Genomic DNA, 22,427 nt, shown 5'->3' on the forward strand with positions numbered 1-22,427 from the left:
AACGCCCCTGCAGTGACGCTTTTGACGTATAATGAGGGTTGATCTCATTGAAAGCGGTAAAGCCTCTCAATGTTTCGATATTATTGTTTCGGCGCTTTTATCCTCCGCGCTTTTATGAAGGACAAAAGCGCCGCGACATACAATATAAGGTATGCGTTTGAAAGAATAAATGCTCTATTATGTGCACAGATTAAAATAAAAGTGACATTTATACAAAAAACAAACAAACATTATTAGACAGGTTAAGGATGGAACCTAATTATAGTGCTTTCGAATACTTGAAAAGATGAGCAGGTGTTCATATTGGTCACGCATGGTCGTCCCTTATTCCTTAAACAAAATCACGCACTTATAGAATGAATTGGAGTAAAATTAGATAACGTTTCGTTCATTTGAGTCTACCACCGAAAGCTTTTATTTCGATTTATTTGCTTCGTAATAAGATAGCCATATCAATTATAGCTCACTTTTAATTCAATGTAGAGACATTCTCTTCTATTTCTATTTTTAGACTTTTTGTTTTCACGAATTAGTGACGGCTCGTAGCCGAGCGCGTATAAAACATATGGGATTTTTATTGTGTGAAGCAATTTCATGAGATAGAGACTGAAATACGGCAAAATTACTTGTTAATAGATGTATGGATAAAATAAGAGCACCTTTTCTTCTTTGTATAATTATGATGTTAGATGTATGATGTCAGTTTTTGTTCACGAAGCTATGGTTCACAATAAATTAACTATCAATAGCACATATTGGAAAGCACAATCAGCTTTGTTTCTACCAAGTGCTTTTAAAATGATTAATAAACTATATTCTCTTTAATCTTAAGCTAAAAATGGATATTATGTATTTAATATTCTTTGAGGTGTAATTATCAGGTACATTGTATGTAGTAGGGACTAACGATTGCACTAAAGTTACTATATACTTTCCACTCAAGAACACGTTCAAGTAGTCTCCCCTCCCCCCCCCCCCCCCCCTCTCTCTCTCTCTTTCTCTCTCTTTACCCCCTGCATCTCCCCTTAATATCACACAAATTCTGCCATTTCTTGTTGAAATTCATGCGGGTGATATTAGGGCTTTTGCTACTCTATTCCTATGAGGAATTTTAAATTTTTTAGAGAGGGGCCTAGCTAAATATATTTTTTCACATAGGAAATAAAGCAAATATGTTAAGAAATATTTTTGAATGAAGGAAAAAGATTCAGTATTGATCATTGACCATAATCTGTAGTTAACTACTCAACTCTGCAATATAAACACGGAAAATGAATTTCGACTGAGCAGTTTTAATTCAAACATTTGGAACCAGAACAGCAAGTGGCAAATAGAGCATAAATTCAAAAATATTAAATAATTCATACCAAACATATCATCATCAATTATCATCAATACTGTATTGCATTTTGAAATACATCTAGGGTTTTTCGAAAAGACTCATCAGGTATACATCCACGGAATACGAAGGTTATTTCATTCATTATACAGTACTTGTAAATATGCTAAAATGTCTTTATCTAATTCGTTATACATGTCCTGGTTATCATGTTTGTTCAGCAATCGTAGGGAGGAAATGCCACATGTGACATACAAAATGCTTGACATACATGTACTACATGTATCATGAAGTTTTTCAATAGGAAAAAAGACTAATATAATCATCATCGTTACTTTTTTGTTCATCTCTGTTTTTCATAAATATCTTGTGAGTAGAGTATCAGAAACAAGTCAGTTTACACAATCTCTTTCTAGGATATTTCAATAAAATTTAGTACACAGTCTCAAACGCTACAAAGTTTACCAAACACCTGTATGACCATTCAGTTCATTGTTTCAGAAATCATGGAAAATGTTACCAGTTTGCAATTCATTGATTTTAAATGGATCTATTTAATTGCAATTACTACACACAATTACAATTATGAGTGGAGCTTGCTTTATTTATGATATTCAAAATGTCTAAAATCAAACAGTATAAAAGAGAGATTGAGGTATTGAAACATTGAAGCATTGCCAAAACGATCAATGTAATTGATTCTAGTTTCTCAAGCATGCTCTTCAACACAAGTTTTTCAAGTTTCTTCACACGTATGTCATCCAAGCGATAGTGGTTGAAGCAACGAAGATTCTTGATCTGGACTGCTTGAAAGCAAAAGGAAATAAGAGAAAGAAATATCATAATTTAAAAAGTCCAAGTCAAAATCAATAGAAAACCATTATCAGAATTTCAATTATGAAAGGGAAACTTTACAGTGCATTATGATCGGGCGAAATTATTGTGTGTAGTTTTGGTACCCACTTTTGGAGAGTCTCTTCATAAATTAAATACTTAATGTGGTATCACCTTAGTATTGGCATTTGTTGTTAAAGGTAAAGACCAGTAATGGTCATGCGATTGCATTGTGAAAGAAACGTTGTGGAATCGATCAGAAAAGGTTGATCATCTAGCATCTAGCATCTGCAAGGTTCTGGAATCATCAAAATGATAAGAAATTTGGCCCATTCTTTGTAAAGTTACAAGCACTATACACAGAAAGATGTATATGGGACTACGATATATCTCTCACCAGACCATGAGAGAAACAAATTTACCAAATATATGAATTAGTAGGCGGTTTCCCGGCAAATTTTTTATCATCATGTATTAGTCAAAACATATTCTTTGACATGATTGGTAATGAGAGCTTCCATTTCATTTTTTGAAATTGGGGCGTTTCCAATACTGGTCTTTACCTTTAAGGATTTAAAAAAACAACTTAGATGCTGACCTCGATAGGGCCACTCATTCCCTTAACTAAGGGACCTAAGCATTAAAAAACAATTAAGAATATCTTAAATTTTAACTATTGGGAGACAATCAAGAAGGAAAGAAGATACCTTTTGACTCGCTCAGAAGCATAGACAATGGTTCATCATCAGAATCGCAATCGGAGCCGTCAGGAGACTTTAAGGGTCACCATGCCAAGTCACACATGCAGCTCTGACTGTGTTCAGTGAATTGCTTCAACAGTGTTCGGTGAATTGCTTCAACGGTTCCATACCGCTCCCACTCTTAGGTCACTATGCCAAGTCACATCTGCAGCTCTGTGTTCAGTGAATTATCAAGGACCCATCTTCCCAGCATGTCGGTCCCTGTATCCAATCTAATTTTGTAGAATGAAAGAAATAATTACACGTTATTTTCTTTCATTTTTTTGCAAGCAGAGGTAAGGAAATGAATCCAATATTATTTTTTGTACCTCAAATTAATTACTAGGCATAACTGACCCCAAACAGAAGTTTTCAATTGCCCCTATTACCCCAAAATAGAATTTTCCAATTGCCCCTACCAGACAACAACCACCCCAATGCACATACGCAGTGAGTGTGCTTAGTACTTTGCTGCTGAAGTGTGATTTTCCTGAACAGATCATGAAACTAATCTCACCTGGATTTGTTTCTGGCCTGTGGCATTCTTGAAAAGTAGATTACTTTCCCAGTGCTTCCTTCATATAAGTGCAAATTGTATCTACTGCATCTGCAACTAAGTGAAAGCAAAAACATCATCATAATTTCATTACCACTGAAGTGTAGGTAGTGAGACATGTACATCATCTAGTATGGTGCTTGCTTGGAAAATTCTTTAAAATATGAAGTGGAGTTGGGCAACATTTGCTGGTATCAAGAACAATTGTTTACAAGAATTTTTGTATAGGGTGAGGGACCAAGGGTCCTAAAGTGCTGCCTTTGGATATTACAGACACAGAGTACAGATAATGAGAGAAACTAAGCTAAATATGTGGACATTAATTGTTCCCCAAAAGGTAGACTAGCTACTCATGATTACTTCAGTCTCAAACCAAAAGTATTCCTTTTTCGGATGGTGCCATTTATTCATTTTCAGGGCAGGACTGTATCTAATTTTCAATTTTTAATTAAATGTTCATTCATGTCCTTCTTTGCTTGACAGACACCCCCTGCGTTTTTGTTCCTGTTAGTTGAACTTAAGACTGTTTTCTTTTTGATTTTGCAAAAATTATGCACCAAATCAAGCAATTTATGCATCAATTTTTAAAAAAAATCTATAAACTGAGTGGGGCACATCCCCCCTCAGACACCCCTGCGTTCTTGTCCTGTTAGCTGAACTTAAGACTGTATTCTTTTTAATTTTGCAAAAAGTATGCACCAAAGGCAAAGCGAGCCATTTATGCCCTCAGACACCCCCTGCGTGGCGTGGCGCGCCGCCCCTGCTATCAAATACTGTCAAAACACATACATAAACACACAAATGTATGCATAAATTAAATGTATTAATCCCAGATGCATATAAGAAGCTGTATTGCAAAAAACCTTCGCTCATGTTGTTGTTTGTCTGTGTTACTGTTAACAGCGTTGTGGTGTTAGCGTTTGTTGTTAATTACAAAAAATCTATGATAAGTTGATAACCCAATCTTACCATAAAAGAATTTCTTACATTTCAATGAATTTTATTGCCATACCGGTACATTACCTATCAAATACTGTCAAAACACATACATAAAAACAAATTTATAGACCTACATTAATCCCAGAATGGGCCAGATGCAAATAGACTAGTCTAAGTAGCTTCGCTCATGTTGTTTTTTGTGTGTCTAGTCTGTCTGTGTTGGATTTGGGGTGTGTTGTTTACAAAAATAACGCCGGTGCGAGTGCGCGGTTGTACGGCCAGTACATGCAGGCGCAGGCCGCAGCAGCGCTAACTTCCGAATGAATAATTCAATAGTCTAGAGTTGAAATGTAGCAGTTTGAAAATTTAACTTTTACCAACTTTTCACTGTGAGAACACTTTCTTTCATTACAAATACAGAAAATATGGTTGTATTCAAGTTTATTTTACCTGAATTCAAGCATTCATCCGTAAGCTCCGTCACTAGAACTAAGCCAGTCGAGTCAGAACGAGCGATGAGGTAGTACTAGTACTACGTAAGCCGGTGGAAACTTAGATGCAAATATCCTCGAAAATATGCAGTTACGAGGAAAATTTTCAATATTTAGTGATAACAAAGTAATAACATAGTACTGAGATGCAAGGAACTAAAAATGGCTTGACTTTGAACTTGTAAAATACATCAAATTAAAACAACAAATTAGGGGGCGAGATGACCAAAAAAGTGGGGGCGAGCTGACCAAGAATCCCAAATTCGGCACAAAAAATCGGGAGGCGACATGACCAATTGAGGGCGACTTTGTAAGGGGGCGGGCTGACATTGGGTGACCTGACATGGAACCCCCAATTGTACAGTATCTCTTATTAGGCAAATCAGAATTGAAATGGTATTCTCGCCCTGATTTGCCTAATAAGAGATACTGTACAATTGGGTGTATCGGAGGCGATACACCCAACGAACTCAAACCAAGTAGAAGGATTGTGTCCGTTCACGTTTCACGCAGCGCAATGGCACCGCTCGAGTGCGCCCGCCGCCATTTTGCGTAGTACAAGAAATCGCCTGCGCATACGTATTGTGTACAAGCTCCTGTTGCAATTGGAGGAAGGGACGTCCAGAAACCAGGGTTTTATTGTTAGTTTTGGTGAAAAATATCTTTACATATATTGTTTATGCCCTTTTCCAAGTCCCATACAGATGTTTGATGACTTGAATATTGGAATAAGAGCGGCAGCTTGGACAGTAGGGGAGTTGAAATTTTAGGGTTTTTTTTGCATAAAGACTAAAAGAGCCAGACTATTTGTTAAATTTCATTTGTGGTATTAGGCTAGTTTTGTCTCTTTCTGTGATAGAAAGAATATATCAAATTATTTAGGCTCTATCTATATAAATCACTCCCACTTTCTCTTTACACACACTCGTAAATTCTCAGTCTTTGTGTTTCTCTTCCCACTCCCCCTCTCTCTATCCCCTTCTCTCCCTCCCTCTCTTTTTCTTTCACACTCCCCCTCTCCCCTTCTTTCTCTCTACCCCTTTCTCTACTCCCTCTCTCTTTCTCTCTATCCCCTTCTCTCTCTCCCTCTCTTTTTCTTTCACTCTCCCTTTCTTTCTCTCTTTCTCTCTATCCCCTTCTCTTTTTCTCTCCCCCTTTTTCTTTCACTCTCCCCCTCTCTCTTTTTGTCTCTCTCCCCTCTCTCTTTCTCTATCCCTTTGATTCTTGGCACTGCAGAAGTAGGCCCACTGAATATTAATATCTTTTCTTTCCCTTGGGAGGCTAACATTAATAGCTGCCAGATATTATTTTCATTCCATATAGGCATATTAAAGATTTGTCTAAGAAGTGTTAAGTAATGACACATTGTGGCAACTATTCACATGTCTTTCCACATAATTGTGAATACTTTCATCTTTATTAAGTTTTTTTTTTTAACCTTGGCATTGCGCTATGTATTACATGAATGTATACAGTACATATCAAAACATCCATGAACTATTGCAATGGTGGATATGAAGAAAAAAATCCTCAATGGTGTGGAAAAAACGTTCCTCAAGCAAGCAATCATGGCACATTATGTTTATACCGGCAGATTTCTTATTCATTTTAACACACAGAGAAATAATCACATGTACATTTGCATTTGACTGACTACAATGTACAAAAGGCAAGATTTTCTCCCTTTTAGCACTCAAAACTTGAACATATTAAAAAACTAGACATCAACAAGATATAATACATATGAATCAGTATTTCCCTCTCTTTGGTTTGTTCATGAAGCAATGTATGGATTCATCTTATTTCAGTGAAAACTTTTAAAACAGATTTTTACTCTAGATGAAAGTTGCAACTTTCATTTAGCTCAAGCTCTTTCAGTTGGTAAACATGGATACAACCATTGCAACTACAGTTTGAATTCAATAGTGTAGAATAGATGACACTGCACATTGAACAATAAAATCATTGGACAATATTTTATAACAAAACAGGGATCGTTTGCATACACCGTAAACCTCTGTATACAGATTTTCATACAACATAATGAGTGACTTCCTTATCTAATTTGACGAAACAATTTGTTTGTACACACATGTATGTGGCACTATGCCATCACCGAATACATTATCCATTATCAAGAAACATACGCACAATAATTTGTAAATAGCTTTGGGAACCATATTGATCAGAGTCAAGTTAAAAATACAAAATTTAAAGAAAATCCCTTTCCCTGAAACACGTTGACAATAATCCAGTTGTTTTTTTTATTTCTTTGATGCCTCTTTCGCAAATTCTAATCTCAAATCTAATTTATGCAATCAGATTCAAACTATACCTAAACCTGTCAGACAGAAGACAGGCTAGTGTCAATAATAGAATCACACAATTCCTTTCTCTCTGGGTAAGCCTAGATGTGATAAAACACAAAATAGACCAATAGGGCAAACATCGTAATAAATATTATCCCTGTAGTGCACATTCTGTCATTTCAGTGGGAAGGAGAAGATGAAATAGTCTGTTTGAATTAGTATATTTATTTCATCAATGGTGAAATATTATGTAAAAAAATACACATAAATAAGATTGACCAATTTTTTACCCTTTTACAGCAGAAATCCCCAAATATTTCAAAATGTATATTTATGTCTTTAAAGATATACATGTACCAGAATAATGGGAGCTTCGCAAAATATTGCCTGGTGTTTTTTTGTCTTGATTTGTATTTCAAGTGCTGTGCTTTACTATGACTAGGCCATATGAAATCACTACATAATCTACACATATTCATCTGAGGAGTAAGTTTTAGAGGACGTAGGAAGGTTCATGCAGATAGCTTCTTTAACTGCCATGACTGACAGGTCGTAACTTTCACAATGACCAACTTTGATGAGTAAAATTTCTTGTGTTTTACAACAATTTAAATGTCCAAAATTAAGGTGTAAATTTTGAGTAAATTCCAGTAAATTTCTTACAATAATGCTTGAAAGTCTGACGATTCAGGGGAAATTGTGTCACTATTAATACCAGCGCCGCGATGCAACATGTTCATAAGTTCAAGTTAATCTTCAAATTAACTTGAACCAAGTTTCACCAAGTCAAAGAAAGAAAGTGACCTGCTTATGCCCCAATGATTCCCCCCCCCCAAAAAAAAAAACACACAAAACAGTACAGTATTCTCTGGATATCATGTATTCGATATTATCGGTTTATAATACTTTGCAGCTCTGTGGAATTCAATATTTTTGATAGTTCATAGCCGATGTCATTGAACTCGAGCGAAAACAGTTCACAAACATGGAAATGAATAGATGGGACCTATGTACAAATACACGCTTTAGTCTGTGGCTTTCTGCGTTCGGATTATCATGCAAAACTTTTTATTTTTGCCATGTTTTTAATGAAGTGATCACTTAACTATGAAAGGTTATTCCAGAGCCTCTTTTAAGGCGACTGGTGCAGTTGAAAGCTGCACAATATGGCATTTTGCAGACGAAAGTTGAGCATACACATAGCACGTAGTCGCAGTTCGCTTTCACAACGCTCGTTCTATCCAAGATGGCGCACGGCGGTGCAATTCAGCGGTCTCGGAAAATCCTTCTACTTACTTGGATTTCGATGGATACACCCAATTGTACAGTATCTCTTATTAGGCAAATCAGAATTGAAATGGTATTCTCGCCCTCTCCATCTTTCTATTCGCAATCCCTGTGGCTCAGTGTGCATATGCTGGAAGAACAAGGAAATGGAATACACTGCAGATTTTGAATACAACCTGTGATCACAACCTGTGATCACAGGTTTTAATATTCAAAATAATTGACACAATCATTTAATTCTTAGTTCATGTACAATTGTACATGAACCATTCACCATTTCTCCTACATATATTTGTCTTCCTTCTCAATTTTTCTCTGTTGTTGTTTTGTTCTGTTTTGCGCTTTCGCTCTCCATGATCCTTATCTCCCCATTTTCTCCTTTTCATAATACATCAATCTATCTCTTTTGTAGATATTTCCCATGTGTAATTACTTCTGGTCTGTTAAGGTATAGTTTAGTTGTTGAGTATTTTTTTCTTCAAAGAAATTAAAGCATTCAGGTAGCTGTTTGGGGACCTAGCTTGCTCTAACAAGCCCATGCTTCTAGAGGTCTCCTATTTCTTTCATGTAGGCCTACAGAACATGATCTTACATAAGTAACTTTTCTATAGAATTTCTATAGTTAACATTAAGAGTTGTATGTTGAACATTACTATTGTACTTCAAATTATGTTTATTATATTGATAATCTGCTGTTCCAGTTACTTTATTTGAAATTCTATTTGTGAAAGAAGAAATAAAATGAACTATGAATTGTACATAACATCATTGCAATGAAACTAATAATGGAGACGATGAATTATAGTAAACAGATGGTATATAATTTATATATAAATATGCATGTCCTGCTGTAGTAAATGTATAATAGCGTTTTTTAAAATTAAAAATCATTAATTAGAATATTCCGGTAATAATAGAAGTTACTTGTAATCACCTATTAGTGAATATGAAAGAAAAACCTCTTTGTTTATCTCATGTGTCATGTATGCAAAGTACTCCCTGACTCGTAAAGGCTTAATTGCTTTGGAAAGCTATATAGTTTATGCTTCAACAAAATATTATTATATCCAGCCTGGATATAATAATATTTTTTTGAATATCTTTCCAAAGCAAAGCCTTTATGATCGAGTCACGATCCAGGAACATATCACTGGCTTAACTATAGGCAGACAAGTATAGCATTATGAGCACGTGAACAGGCAAGTATTTGTTCCCACCACGACGAATCCTACATGGGTAGTCATAAAAAGGGCACAGTTTTGCCAGGTTGGGTGTGCATGCATAAACGCCAAACCCTTTTGCCCGAATACCAACTTTTAAGTTTCTGTGTTTTTTCAGTTAAGTGCACTCGCTCCTCAATTTCGCGGGGAACAAATTAATTTGTAACATCCTTTTTAGTAGGCCTAGTGAAAATTATATGCCATAAATAAATGAGGTATACGTACCGCATTTACTCCCTAAATTCCGTGCGCCATATGCAATCAAACTAAAATGTTTCCCTAATTTCTCAAAAAAGGGAGAGCGTGTGAAATATGCAAATTAAATACACAAATGAATTTCATTATTAGCTCGTTTTAATATTTGTGCACGTCTGCACGATTCGATGCAGCTAGACGGCGTCCATTTAATGAAACACCTCATTTGCAAAATGAATGACGAGCGCGGGCGCGAGCTAGCTGATCTTTTCTTAAAGGGAGGGGGGGGGGGACGGGGGCGCAAATTATAATTAGCTCCCGGACGCTCTCGAGTTTTAGCAATTTCGAACCTTTAAGATAGCCGTCTTGAGCAATAGAAGACACACCCGAATAGACGATTTCGGGCAATTTTGCTTAATTTGGGTTTTATTCTTTAACTAAATTTTACTAATATTTAGTTTTCATGTGAAACAGGAGACATCATCATAACATATTTACCACAGTAATGATGTTGTAAGTTTGGCATTGAGAGACTCATAGATTTGCTCGACTCTCTAGTTTTTCGATCACGCCAACACATGCATGTAACGTGTAAGAGTGGTGGTGATGCAGATTTTTCATGCCTCCCATCCTTCCTAACTGTTTTTGCTCATTACGCCACTTCCCCCTGGAAGGTGAGCCCCCTGCAACGTTTGCCCCCCCCCTCCCTACCCCGAACTGCTTCCGGCGCGCCTCAGTGGAGTTTCCTGTCAACTATTTGATATAGTCCAGGCTAGAGAGCAAGGAACCTTTTTTTTTATATACTTTTTTTGTTTTTTGTTATTGTTTCTTGTCAATTCGAGGGTGCTGATCCGACATGTTTCTGAAGTTTTGTTGTATTAAAAAATTACATTCCTTAGCAAAACTATAGATACAAAAAAAAGTGATATAATTTTTTCACATTCCACTTTTCTACAATATTTACTTGTACATTTTTAAGGATATTATGAGACTGAGAGGGAGCATAGCTCCCGAGCGAGAAGATTTTGCATTTTATTTGTCTAAATGCTGCACTCTTGGGCCCTTCAATCAGAGCCTAAAAGTGTGTTGCAGTCTTTAGTCAGTATTTGCAATACATTGTTGTTTTGGCATTTCTTCAAATTTTCCGTGGGGATCGCTGCCCCTGCAAATCTTACTAGTATTCACAACTGCTAATGTCACTGTCACTCTCTTCTGATGTCTCATTCATTAGATTTTGGCAGTGGACATCGCCCTTATATAATTAGACCTATAAAGCGGCATAATTCCGAGCATGCCAGTGAAGATTTCATGCAGCTGCAATGGGCTGTTCTGAGTCGCTCCTACACAGGCGCGGATCCAGGGGGGGGGGCCGAGCGGGCCTTGGCCCCCCCCCCCCCCGCTAAAAAAAAAAAAAAAAAAAAAGAGAGAGAGAAGAAAGGAAAAGAAGGGAAAGGGAAAGAGGAGAGAAAGGAAAAGAAAAAAGAGGAAGAAAAAAGAAAAGGGGAAAGAAGGAGATCGGAGGGGGGGGGGCCGAAAGAGCCTTGCCTCCCAGGCTGTTGACCCCCCCCCCCCCCTAATCAAAAAAATAAGAGAGAAAGAAGGAAAGGGAAAGAAAAAAGGAAAAGAGGAGATACTGGCGTACGGATAGGGGGGGGGGGCTTGGGGGAAATCAAATTCAAACGTGGTTTCTTTCTAATTCCACAACGGTGGATTACAAATAATGCTGAAATTACTTAATTTCCGAGATTTTTCCTCACTTTTTAGTAAATTATACGTTTGTATGTGTTTGTTGGAAAATGACAAATTCCTAAATTTACAGCCAGGCAAGAAATATGATTCTTGATATTCCTACATGTCAGGGCCCGAGGTACGGCAGGGATCGGGAGCCTCGAGCTCCCTCCCCCCCCCCTACACTTTTTTTGAAAAAGTATATTAAAGAGAAATAAAATAGAATGAGAGCAAGAAAGAGAGAATAGTTAACTGCCCGTGTTAAAAAATAATGAGGCATCAAAATATGCTCATCTGAACTGGATTAAATGCCTAAAACCCCTAATCTTCCGGGGGCTCTGCCCCCATGGACTCCACCTATAGGGCCCTACGGGGGCCCATAGATGCTTATCTGACGGTAATTTAATGCCTAAAACCCCTGATTTCGGGGGGCTCTGCCCCCTGTACCCCACGCCAATAGTGTCCTGCCAGTGTCACAAAATAATAAGGTATACAAAAAAAATGCTCATCGGACCTTAGTTAAACGCCTAAAACCCCTGAGCTTCCGGGGCCGGCTCCGCCGTCTCGACCCCACCAGGGGCCCTAAGGCGGGCCCCTGAATGCTTATCTGACCGTAAGTTATTGCCTTAAACACCTGAGCTTGCAGGGTCGGACAAGGTATCAAAATGTGTTTATCGGACCGCAGGCACGTAGCCAGGGGGGGGGGGGGGGGGCGTAGGAAGAAAAAGGAGCAGACAAAGGATATCTTTGAAATTCAGAATCAAGAACGGTACAGCAAATCGTCTTCTTTCTCTCTTAATCTTATGAAACGTCAAAGCTTGGGGGGGGGGGGGGGGGAACCTGAATTCAAATGAGGATTCAGAGGCGAGAACTATAATACGAATCTTTAATGATTTAATGAAACAAAAGCTTCCGCGCTTCGCGCGGGATAGAGGGGGAACTAAATTCCGACGTGGATTATTTTCGAGAACGGTACAACGAATCGTCTTCTTTCTCTAATGATTTAATGAAAATTGAAAGCTTCCGCGGGAGGGGGGACCTGAATTTAGACAAGGAATAAGAGTCGAGAACAGTACAACGAATCGTCTTCTTTCTTCAATATTTTGATGAAACGTCAAAGCTTCCGCGCTTCGCGCAGAAAAGGGGGGGGGGGAAACCTGAATTCAGACGAGGATTAAGAGTCGAGAACTGTACAACGAATCGTCTTGTTTCTCGAATGATTTAATGAAAAGTAAAAGCTTCCGCGCTTCGCGCGGGAGGGGAAAAATCTAAATTCAGACAAGGATTATTTTCGATAACGGTACAACGAATCGTCTTCTTTCTCTAATGATTGAAAGAAACTTAAAAGCTTCCGCGCTTCGCGCGGAGGGGGGGGGGAAACCTGAATTCAGACGAGGATTAAGAGTCGAGAACTGTACAACGAATCGTCTTGTTTCTCGAATGATTTAATGAAACGTAAAAGCTTCCGCGCTTCGCGCGGGAGGGGAAAAATCTAAATTCAGACAAGGATTATTTTCGATAACGGTACAACGAATCGTCTTCTTTCTCTAATGATTGAAAGAAACTTAAAAGCTTCCGCGCTTCGCGCGGAGGGGGGGGGGGGGGAAACCTGAATTCAGACGAGGATTAAGAGTCGAGAACTGTACAACGAATCGTCTTGTTTCTCGAATGATTTAATGAAACGTAAAAGCTTCCGCGCTTCGCGCGGGAGGGGAAAAATCTAAATTCAGACAAGGATTATTTTCGATAACGGTACAACGAATCGTCTTCTTTCTCTAATGATTGAAAGAAACTTAAAAGCTTCCGCGCTTCGCGCGGAGGGGGGGGGGGAACCTGAATTCAGACGAGGATTAAGAGTCGAAAACTCTACAACGAACCGTCTTCTTTCTCTAATAGTTAAATAAATCGTAAAATTTTTCGCGCTTCGCGCGTGAGGTGAAAAACTTAATTCAGACGAGAATTTTTTTCGAGAACGGTACAACGAATTGTCTTCTTTCTCTAATAATTTAATGAAACGTCAAAGCTTCCGCGTTTCGCGGAGGAGGGAGGGGGAAACTCGCCCCTCCCTGCACTGACCCCCCCCCCCCCCCGCATTACGTTACTGTTGGTCACCATTACGTACCAATATTTGGCTCGCAAAATTCCAAATTTGGGCCCCCCCCCCCTAAGAAATCCTGGATCCGCGCCTGCTCCTACACCCCTACTTAATGATATTGAGGACTCTTCCGGTGCAACTGGCTGATCATTTTCGAGATTATTATACAGGTTGAATCGTAGAAGACTTCTTCCTCCATAGTGGTACTGGCTTGCCAGCAGCCACACACAACGCCACTCAATGGGCACGCTGGTATACGGGATTGGGTGCAGGGAAGGGGGAGTTTCCCCCCTCCCGTTTGCGAAGCGTGAAAGCTTTGAAAAAAGACGATTCGTTGTACCTTTCTCGACTCATAATCCTTGTCTGAATTCAGTCCGCCCCTCCCGCAAGCTTTGACGTTTCATTAAAAGAAGACGATTCGTTCTCGACTTCTTTTCCCTTTTTTTTCCTACGTCCTCTTACTTTTTTTTCTCTCTTTCTTTCTCTTTTTTTTTTGGGGGGGGGGGGGGGCGTTTGGGGGAGCGACCGCCCCCACCGTCCCCCCTGGCTACGCGCCTGTTTTTGATGCTCTTTTGGTAAATGAAGACAAAAAATTGAGAAATTCTAAAATTAGATTTTTGATGACGTCACACCATAGCCCCCCCCCCCCCGATAACCAATGAAAAACCTGCATTCTGCGGGGGATTCCCCCAACAGCTCTCTGTACGCATTTGCACTTCGCATCGCCGCTGCGCGTTTGCCGTAATTGACATGTATAACAGCTATACCGTGCACGTACCACCGCACCAGCTAGCCGACTCGACTCCACGCGACGACGTAGACCTCGCCTCGAGCCCGTCAGAGTGTCAGCAATCGGATCGGATTATTCAAATTGATGGTTTCAAGAATTAGAACTGCAACCCAATAATTAGGCCTAGATATATAACCTAAAACAAGGGGCATGGGCGAGATGGCTGCCGGAGTAGCAGCCCCATTTGAATTTCTTTTATCGGGGTTCACGGAGCCGAGGAGCAAGAGGAATATTATGACGAAGATCCGAGCATTGGGAGGGACAGCAAACAATGCACCGGTATGTTGTAATATACTAATAATGCATAGCCATAACATAATGATAATGCAAAAGGTAGTATACAAATAATACACAGCATATGCATATGGAGAGACACTTGATATAGAATTTTGAATGGGTCACTGAACCTGTCATAAACTGACAGATCATTATTGATGATGATGCAGTAGTGAGGGCATTGTAAGAATTACCCACTCAAAAAATCAAGGTACCTTTGACTTTGGAACAGTCCGGTCTATACCACGCCCGAGGCGATAGCCGAACAAAATTATGTGTATTATTTGTTTTATAAGAATATGTGGCGCTATATTTCAGAAGCCTATTCAAAATTTGACCTAACTCCGCGCCGGCATGGATACCCCACATACCCAAATGTTTAAATAAAGATCAGGAGTTAAAATTTGTTATGTTTATTACCTGTTTCATGTCAATTTTCTCGTTATTTTAGGAGTATTTTTCAGAAAAACGTTGATATGAAACCTGTGATAAACTAGTATACACTTTATCACAGGTTACATTAAACCGCTACAATTGCATACGGGTTCAGGCGGGCGAGCAAGCCTGTGTGAATTAAGTTATCTACCATATACCGTAATGATCATGAGGATCTGAGACTGAGACTATAGTGCATCATTTGAGAATTCTTTGACTATAGCTATTGTAAGGTTTTAATTTCACTGATCCAAGTGGTTACTTGTGTATTTTACACTGTACATTTAGTTTTCCACTCCGATATGCTTTAGCGCACTCCTGACCTACATTCATTCTCTCCTGTCTGCTAGCTCTTGGCTTCTATTGTTCTGTCCCTATTCATTCATCCTCATGCACATTACCTGCTATAGCACCACACACACACACACTCTTCCTTATCTCTTAGCTATTCAACCCAGCACACATGGCACATGGCACTCTATCTTTTACAAGCTTTTCTATTGGTTACCTACTTATTGTCCAATCTTGTGATTGGTTATTATTGTTTGATGGACTGCATGTCAGCCATCTTGGCAGCCATTTTGTGGTTGGAATAAAAATCTATAGTGCAGCTCAAGTCCTCAACCATGTGAGACCACTTTTGTTTTGGGTGGGACTTTACAACTGGTGGCAGCGGTGGGATTCGAACCCACGCCATCGAAATGACTGGTGCCTCAAACCAGTCATTTCGATGGCGTGGGTTCGAATCCCACCGCTGCCACCAGTTGTAAAGTCCCACCCAATTGGGTGAACTCCTCAATGCGCCCATCTTTTATTAAAAAAAAAAAAAAAGGGAAAAAAAGAGAGAATTGTACAGAAGGAATACTTCATGATTTGATGCGTTCAGGTATTTCAAGCAAATTTTATGTGACGCATTTTCTTCGGAAACAAATGCATGTTAATACGATGTATCTTTTAAAATGAGGACATTTTTCTGTGAAGATGGTATATTATGTAAGGTTTTAATTTCACTGATCCAAGTGGTTACTTGTGTATTTTACACTGTACATTTAGTTTTCCACTCCGATATGCTTTAGCGCACTCCTGACCTACATTCATTCTCTCCTGTCTGCTAGCTCTTGGCTTCTATTGTTCTGTCCCTATTCATTCATCCTCATGCACATTACCTGCTATAGCACCACACACACACACACTCTTCCTTATCTCTTAGCTATTCAACCCAGCACACATGGCACATGGCACTCTATCTTTTACAAGCTTTTCTATTGGTTACCTACTTATTGTCCAATCTTGTGATTGGTTATTATTGTTTGATGGACTGCATGTCAGCCATCTTGGCAGCCATTTTGTGGTTGGAATAAAAATCTATAGTGCAGCTCAAGTCCTCAACCATGTGAGACCACTTTTGTTTTGGGTGGGACTTTACAACTGGTGCCAGCAGTGGTTTTTCTGCACTACACTGTAATTGCAGCCTTCCTTCATATGTAGAAATTCCTGCAGTGTTTTTAGTGGTGAGTTGCAAAGTGAAATTCTCCCTCCATCTGTATATGAATGTGAATGTTTGAGAGCATGATATCACCCTTCTTCTGCACTGATTGACCTCCCTTCATTTTAAGCTGAGGCAGTTAGTGTTTGTGTGTATTCAACCTCCTTCATTGATTACTGGAGTTTCATCTTGACTTTTTGAGCCTTGATTTCTTCCTACATCAGTAGTTTTGTGAATTCCTTCATTCATCCTTCATCAGTAAGTGAGATTTCCTTTACCCTTCTTCGTACTGGAGCTGTATTTTGGTGAATATTCCTGCATTCACCCTTCATCGGTGACTGAGGTTTTTTTTTCTTCACCCTTCATACAGTTCTGTATTTTTCTAGCAACTTATCACGTTCAGTCTGCATGTATGCCGTAGTCTGCCTTTGGCTGCCGTACATTACAGCATTCTGCCATATCAACCTGCATATTCTACATCGTGTTGGCATAGCAACGTAACCAGTTGCAGAATACACCCTCCTTCCATCATAGCCGCTCGCCACAGATATTTCAACTGTTGAGTTTGCATTTTCTTCATCTGCACTCAGAGTGACCCCCCCATCCCCCCCCCCCCCTCCTTCACATTGACTCATTCAGTAAGTTTTACTGGGTTGATATCTTGTTGATGATCATATCTGTTGAGTAGATTACTTATAACTCCTACAGTATGGCATCTTATCGCATGGAATTGCCAGAAGTGTTTACGGGAGAGAACGGCAAAGACTTCCGTCAATGGATACGTCGATTTGAAGTTGCTGCACGGGCGTTTTCGGACACTTCTATCAACTTAACCACCCTCCTTCCTGCAAGACTAGCAGGATCAGCCTTCATCGTGTGGGAGAGCTTGTCTGCTTCGGACAAGAAGGATTTCAAGAAGATGAAAGAGAAACTCTCTCAGGTTTTCGGCCGGACACAGTTTATTGACACATTCAAGTCTTGTATTACTGCCCGAACTCGCCAACCAGGTGAGCCTTTAGAGGTGTTTGCATCAGCCATTGCTTCCTTAGTAGAAGAGGCTTTCCCGTCTTATGATGACGATGCAAAAGGTGGTGAGAGATTTCGACGATTTGTTGCCGGAGTAGACAAACCGCTTCAAGTTAAGATTCACTTGAATCGTCTAGCAGCCGAAATCAGCCATTGCTTCCTTAGTAGAAGAGGCTTTCCCGTCTTATGATGACGATGCAAAAGGTGGTGAGAGATTTCGACGATTTGTTGCCGGAGTAGACAAACCGCTTCAAGTTAAGATTCACGAGCTCGGAGGCTTTGATTTTGACGAGGCCTTGAAGATCGCACTTCGTGTAGAAAGAGCACACCAAGCACACGATTTTGGTATAGTAGCAGCTGTAGATGATCGGGTCCAGGACAAGACGCCTGCAGAATCATCAGTCTTACGACTACTACTGCCAAGACTCAACGAGTTAGAAAAGAAGCTGGATAGGATGTCTTTAAAGTTAGAGACAGTTGAAAGGCCTAGCAGATCTCAGCAACGCGGTGGCAGCCCATCAGGACGCTCCCATGAGGGAAGACACATGGAACGTCGTGGGTCTCCGTCACCAAGCCGTGACTACCGAAGACACAGGTCGCCAGAATATGCAAGACAGAGATCTCCTGAATATGCAAGACACCGATCTCCAGAATATTCAAGACACAGATCTCCGGAATATGCAAGACGGATATCTCCAGAATATGCAGGACGCAGATCTCCTGAATATGCAAGACGCATATCTCCAAGCCCTAATCGGAGCTATGCATATCAATCTAGGACTTCACCCTCTAGACGGCCCTATGAATCGTCTAGCAGCCGAAATCAGCAGCATCCTTCCACTGCAGGTTATCAAGTTGACTCCCATAGACAGGCTCCCTATCGTCAAGTTCGTTTTGAAGACCAGCAGCAGGGAAACTTCTGGTAGTTGAGGAAGAGGGCCATTCATCAACTACACACACCAAGGTCCCAATACGAATAGCACCTATTTCGCCAAAGAAATCGCCCTACATCCCGATCGTTATCGACAATGTCTATGTATTGGCACTTGTAGATAGTGGATCATTCATCTCTCTGTTGAGTGCCAAATTTTTGTCATCCATTCCAGCATCGCAAAGGAGCCCGTTGGAAAAGTTGACATCCATGGCATCTACTATCACAGGTGGGCTGGTAGACAACATTGGAACAATCGTACCATCTCTGCACTTAGGGAACAAGGCTACACAACACAAGTTCGTTGTTGCACGCAACATCACTCATTCAGTTGTCCTTGGGTGGGACTTTATTGACAGCCAGAATGCCTGCATATCGCCAACATCGTTCAACATGCCTGGAAATGTTATTCCCTTCATCGATCGTCAGCAATACCAAGCCCCGCTGAAATGTAAAGTCTCTCTTGTTGGACAAGCTCGGATTCCCCCAAGCTGCGAAACTCATGTCCAGGGAAGATTGTCGTCACCACAGTTCGACATCATACCAAGAGACTATGATGGCTACTTTGAACCAACATTGCAAGATCACATTCCTGTTATCGGTGCCAGATCTCTGTTCAAGCCTCAAGATGGTCTTATTCTAGTACGCCTCATTAATCCCTCTGACGAAGCAGTTGATTTACCTGCAGACACCTGCCTTGGTCAATTCTTCTCCATTACTGGGGATACCGAAGAGGAATACAAGATCATGAGCGTAACTACTGACGCTGATCCACAAGTGACAGACAAGTCACCAGTTGCTGGTGTTCTCCCTTCTTCAGAACTCACGAGGACAGAGTACGAGAAAGCTGAACATCTTCTTCAGACCTACAGTGATATTTTCAGCACGACGTCTCAGGATATTGGTCAGACCGACATTATTCATCACCACATTGACACCACCACAGCTACTCCAATACGACAGAGGGCGTATCGAACTTCACCAGCAATGAGAGTGGAAATTCAGGAGCAAGTGGACAAACTTCTGCAAAGAGGCATCATTGAAGAGAGCTTCAGCCCATGGGCGAGCCCAATCGTCATGGTGAAGAAGAAGGACAACACATACAGATTTTGCGTGGATTACAGAAAACTCAATGCAGTAACTGTTCGAGATTCTCACCCTATTCCACGCCAAGATGATTCAATTGACTCCCTTTCTTCATCAGCATATTTCAGCGTCATGGACTTATCAAGTGGATATTGGCAGGTCAAGCTCGATCCCCAAGATACAGAGAAGACTGCTTTTACCACAGGCACAGGGCTTTACCAGTTCACTGTCATGCCATTCGGACTGGTCAACGCTCCCATGACATTTCAGCGTCTCATGGAAGCCGTTCTACATGGCCTCCACTGGTCTACATGCCTTGTATACCTTGATGACTGCATAGTCATGGGCAAAGACTTCGATGATCATTGCAAGAACCTCCAAGAAGTATTGCAACGATTGAGAGACGCTGGACTCAAACTCAAACCCTCAAAGTGTGGCTTTTTCAAGAAAGAAGTTACGTATCTTGGCCACATAATCAACACCGAAGGAGTGAAACCTGACCCAAACAACGTTGAGAAAGTCAAGTCCTGGCCTCAGCCAAGGACACCGACTGATGTCCGATCCTTCCTTGGCCTGGCATCTTTCTACCGACGTTTTGTGCCCAGTTTCTCTAAGATTGCAACTCCCTTGTCGACCCTTACACAAAAAGGTCAACAGTTTGTATGGACAGCAGAGTGTGAAAAGGCTTTTCAACATCTGAAAGAAGCTCTAACCAATCCACCTCTCCTCGCCTATCCAGACTTTGAAAAGGAGTTCATCCTATCTTCGGATGCATCCCTTCATGCAGTTGGTGCTGTCCTCTCACAGACTCAAGATGGTAAAGAACGTGTAATCTCCTACTTCAGCCAAACTCTCAGTGCTACGCAGAAGAAATGGTCTACCTATGATCGAGAGCTCTGGGCAATTGTTACAGCTGTTCGCCATTTTCGTCATTATCTGAGACACCAACACTTCACTATCCTGACAGACCACAAACCTCTTTTGGCTCTCAGGAAGTTCCCAATTCAAGACGATGCAACTGGGAAGAGAACACGATGGATATTGGAACTCAATTCCTACACGTTCAGCCTTATTCACAAGAAAGGACAATCACACAGAAATGCAGATGCATTATCTAGACGCCCGAGTCAAGAGAGCCAAGTCATTCCAAGATTGACGGATCAGCTACTCAAGCACATGGTGACCAATCCACTGTGTAATGCAGTCGAGACTCGTTCATCAAGATCACGACTATCAACAGACGCATCTACTCCCAATGATTCAACGAGGCAGTCTGCACCAAACGTCCTTCATCCTTACCGTGGTGTAATCCTTGACAGTGATGTAGATGTTCAACATGAACAGCAACTAGATCAAGACATCAGTACAGTCATCGAATGCGTCAACAATGGTGAGCGGCCAACCATTCGACAGATCCGTAGACACAACCCCCGGGTTAGACGTCTCTTATGGCAGTATCCCAAATTCATCCTCCAAGATGGTATACTCTACAGGAAGAAGAAAGACAAGCTTGGTAATCTCTCATTCCAACTTGTCGTACCAAACTCCCTCATTCCAAGGGTACTCCAAGAGTTACACGGTGACCCATCATCCGGACATTTCGGCGCTCATCGCACAATACAGAGAGCAGAGTCAATGTGCTATTGGCCCTTCATGAACAAGGAAATCACTGATTTCTGCAACACATGCACAGCTTGTGAGTCTTTCCGGTTACCAACCCCTAAGCATCAAGCACCCTTACGTCCCATTACCACTACTCGCCCTTTGGAGATGGTTTTTGCCGACATTGCTGAGCTTCCAAGTTCAAGACGAGGATTTCGCTATATACTCGTTGTGACTGATCATTTCAGCAAATATGTCAATATCTTCCCAATGAAAGATCAGACTGCTCCAACCATCGCCAAACATCTGTTTGAAGAATATGTGAAAGAACATGGTATTCCAGAGACTTTGCACACCGACCAAGGTCGACAGTTCGAGTCGAGATTAGTGCAAGAACTATGCAGCAAATTGGGCATCAAAAAGTCTAGATCGACACCCTATCATCCCCAAGGAGCTGGCATAGTCGAACGTTGTAATCGCACCATCAAAGATCAACTTGCGAAGTACATTTCTCATCAAGGAGGAGAATGGGACACTCACATCAATCAAGTCCAGTTAGCGTACAACACAAGTACTCATGCCTCAACAGGTTTGACGCCATACTACATCATGCATGGCAGGGAAGCCCGTACACCTGCGAACATCACCTGTTCAACCCCCCCTCCATCGTCATCTGGCAAGACACTCCTCGAATACACAACCAACCTGTCTGAGCGATTGAGAAAAGCATGGGAGTACACCATACAAAATACACGACAGCAACAGCAACAACAGAAACGACAGTATGATGTGAAGAAACGCATTTCAAAGTATGACACAGGTGACTTTGTTTGGTTACATGACCCAACCAACATCAGGAACAAACTTGAACCAAACTGGAAAGGTCCTTTCAGAGTATCTTCCTCATCAGATGATGGACTAAATTATGACATAGTTCATGTCCATGATGAAAAGTTCAAGCGACGGGTCCATCATAATCGTTTAAAACCGCATCGAGCCAGAGCCCCACAAGTGATGTCAACTCCACCATCCCCATCAACCCCACAGCCTACGTCAATACAT

At 40.7% G+C, this 22,427-nt stretch overlaps 1 protein-coding gene and 1 long non-coding RNA gene across 5 annotated transcripts in view; one reads left to right on the forward strand and one right to left on the reverse strand.

Annotated features, from left to right (window-relative positions):
- Positions 1–2,746: 2,746 nt before the first annotated feature.
- On the reverse strand, positions 2,747–5,142 carry LOC115927460. 2 transcript variants are annotated; one of them, XR_004065658.1, is made up of 3 exons: positions 4,859–5,142; positions 3,431–3,520; positions 2,747–3,146 (listed from the first exon to the last, which is right to left on the reverse strand). It is a non-coding gene; the product is annotated as an uncharacterized LOC115927460 (long non-coding RNA). The 2 variants fall into 2 exon arrangements; XR_004065657.1 differs by having other exon boundaries at positions 3,431–3,526.
- Positions 5,143–14,435: 9,293 nt separating this feature from the next.
- Positions 14,436–22,427, forward strand: part of LOC100892411 — a 64,368-nt gene continuing 56,376 nt past the window's right edge. For 2 of the 3 annotated variants that reach the window (XM_030993403.1, XM_030993404.1), the window contains exon 1: positions 14,436–14,802. In XM_030993403.1, the coding sequence (XP_030849263.1) occupies positions 14,674–14,802 (129 nt within the window). In that variant the 5' untranslated portion in view covers positions 14,436–14,673. The remainder of the gene's footprint in view (positions 14,803–22,427) is intronic. The other variant, XM_030993405.1, reaches the window with a different exon arrangement.

This window comes from Strongylocentrotus purpuratus, unplaced genomic scaffold (genome assembly GCF_000002235.5).
Source record: "Strongylocentrotus purpuratus isolate Spur 01 unplaced genomic scaffold, Spur_5.0 spur5_scaffold_20, whole genome shotgun sequence".
Lineage (NCBI taxonomy): Eukaryota > Metazoa > Echinodermata > Echinoidea > Camarodonta > Strongylocentrotidae > Strongylocentrotus > Strongylocentrotus purpuratus.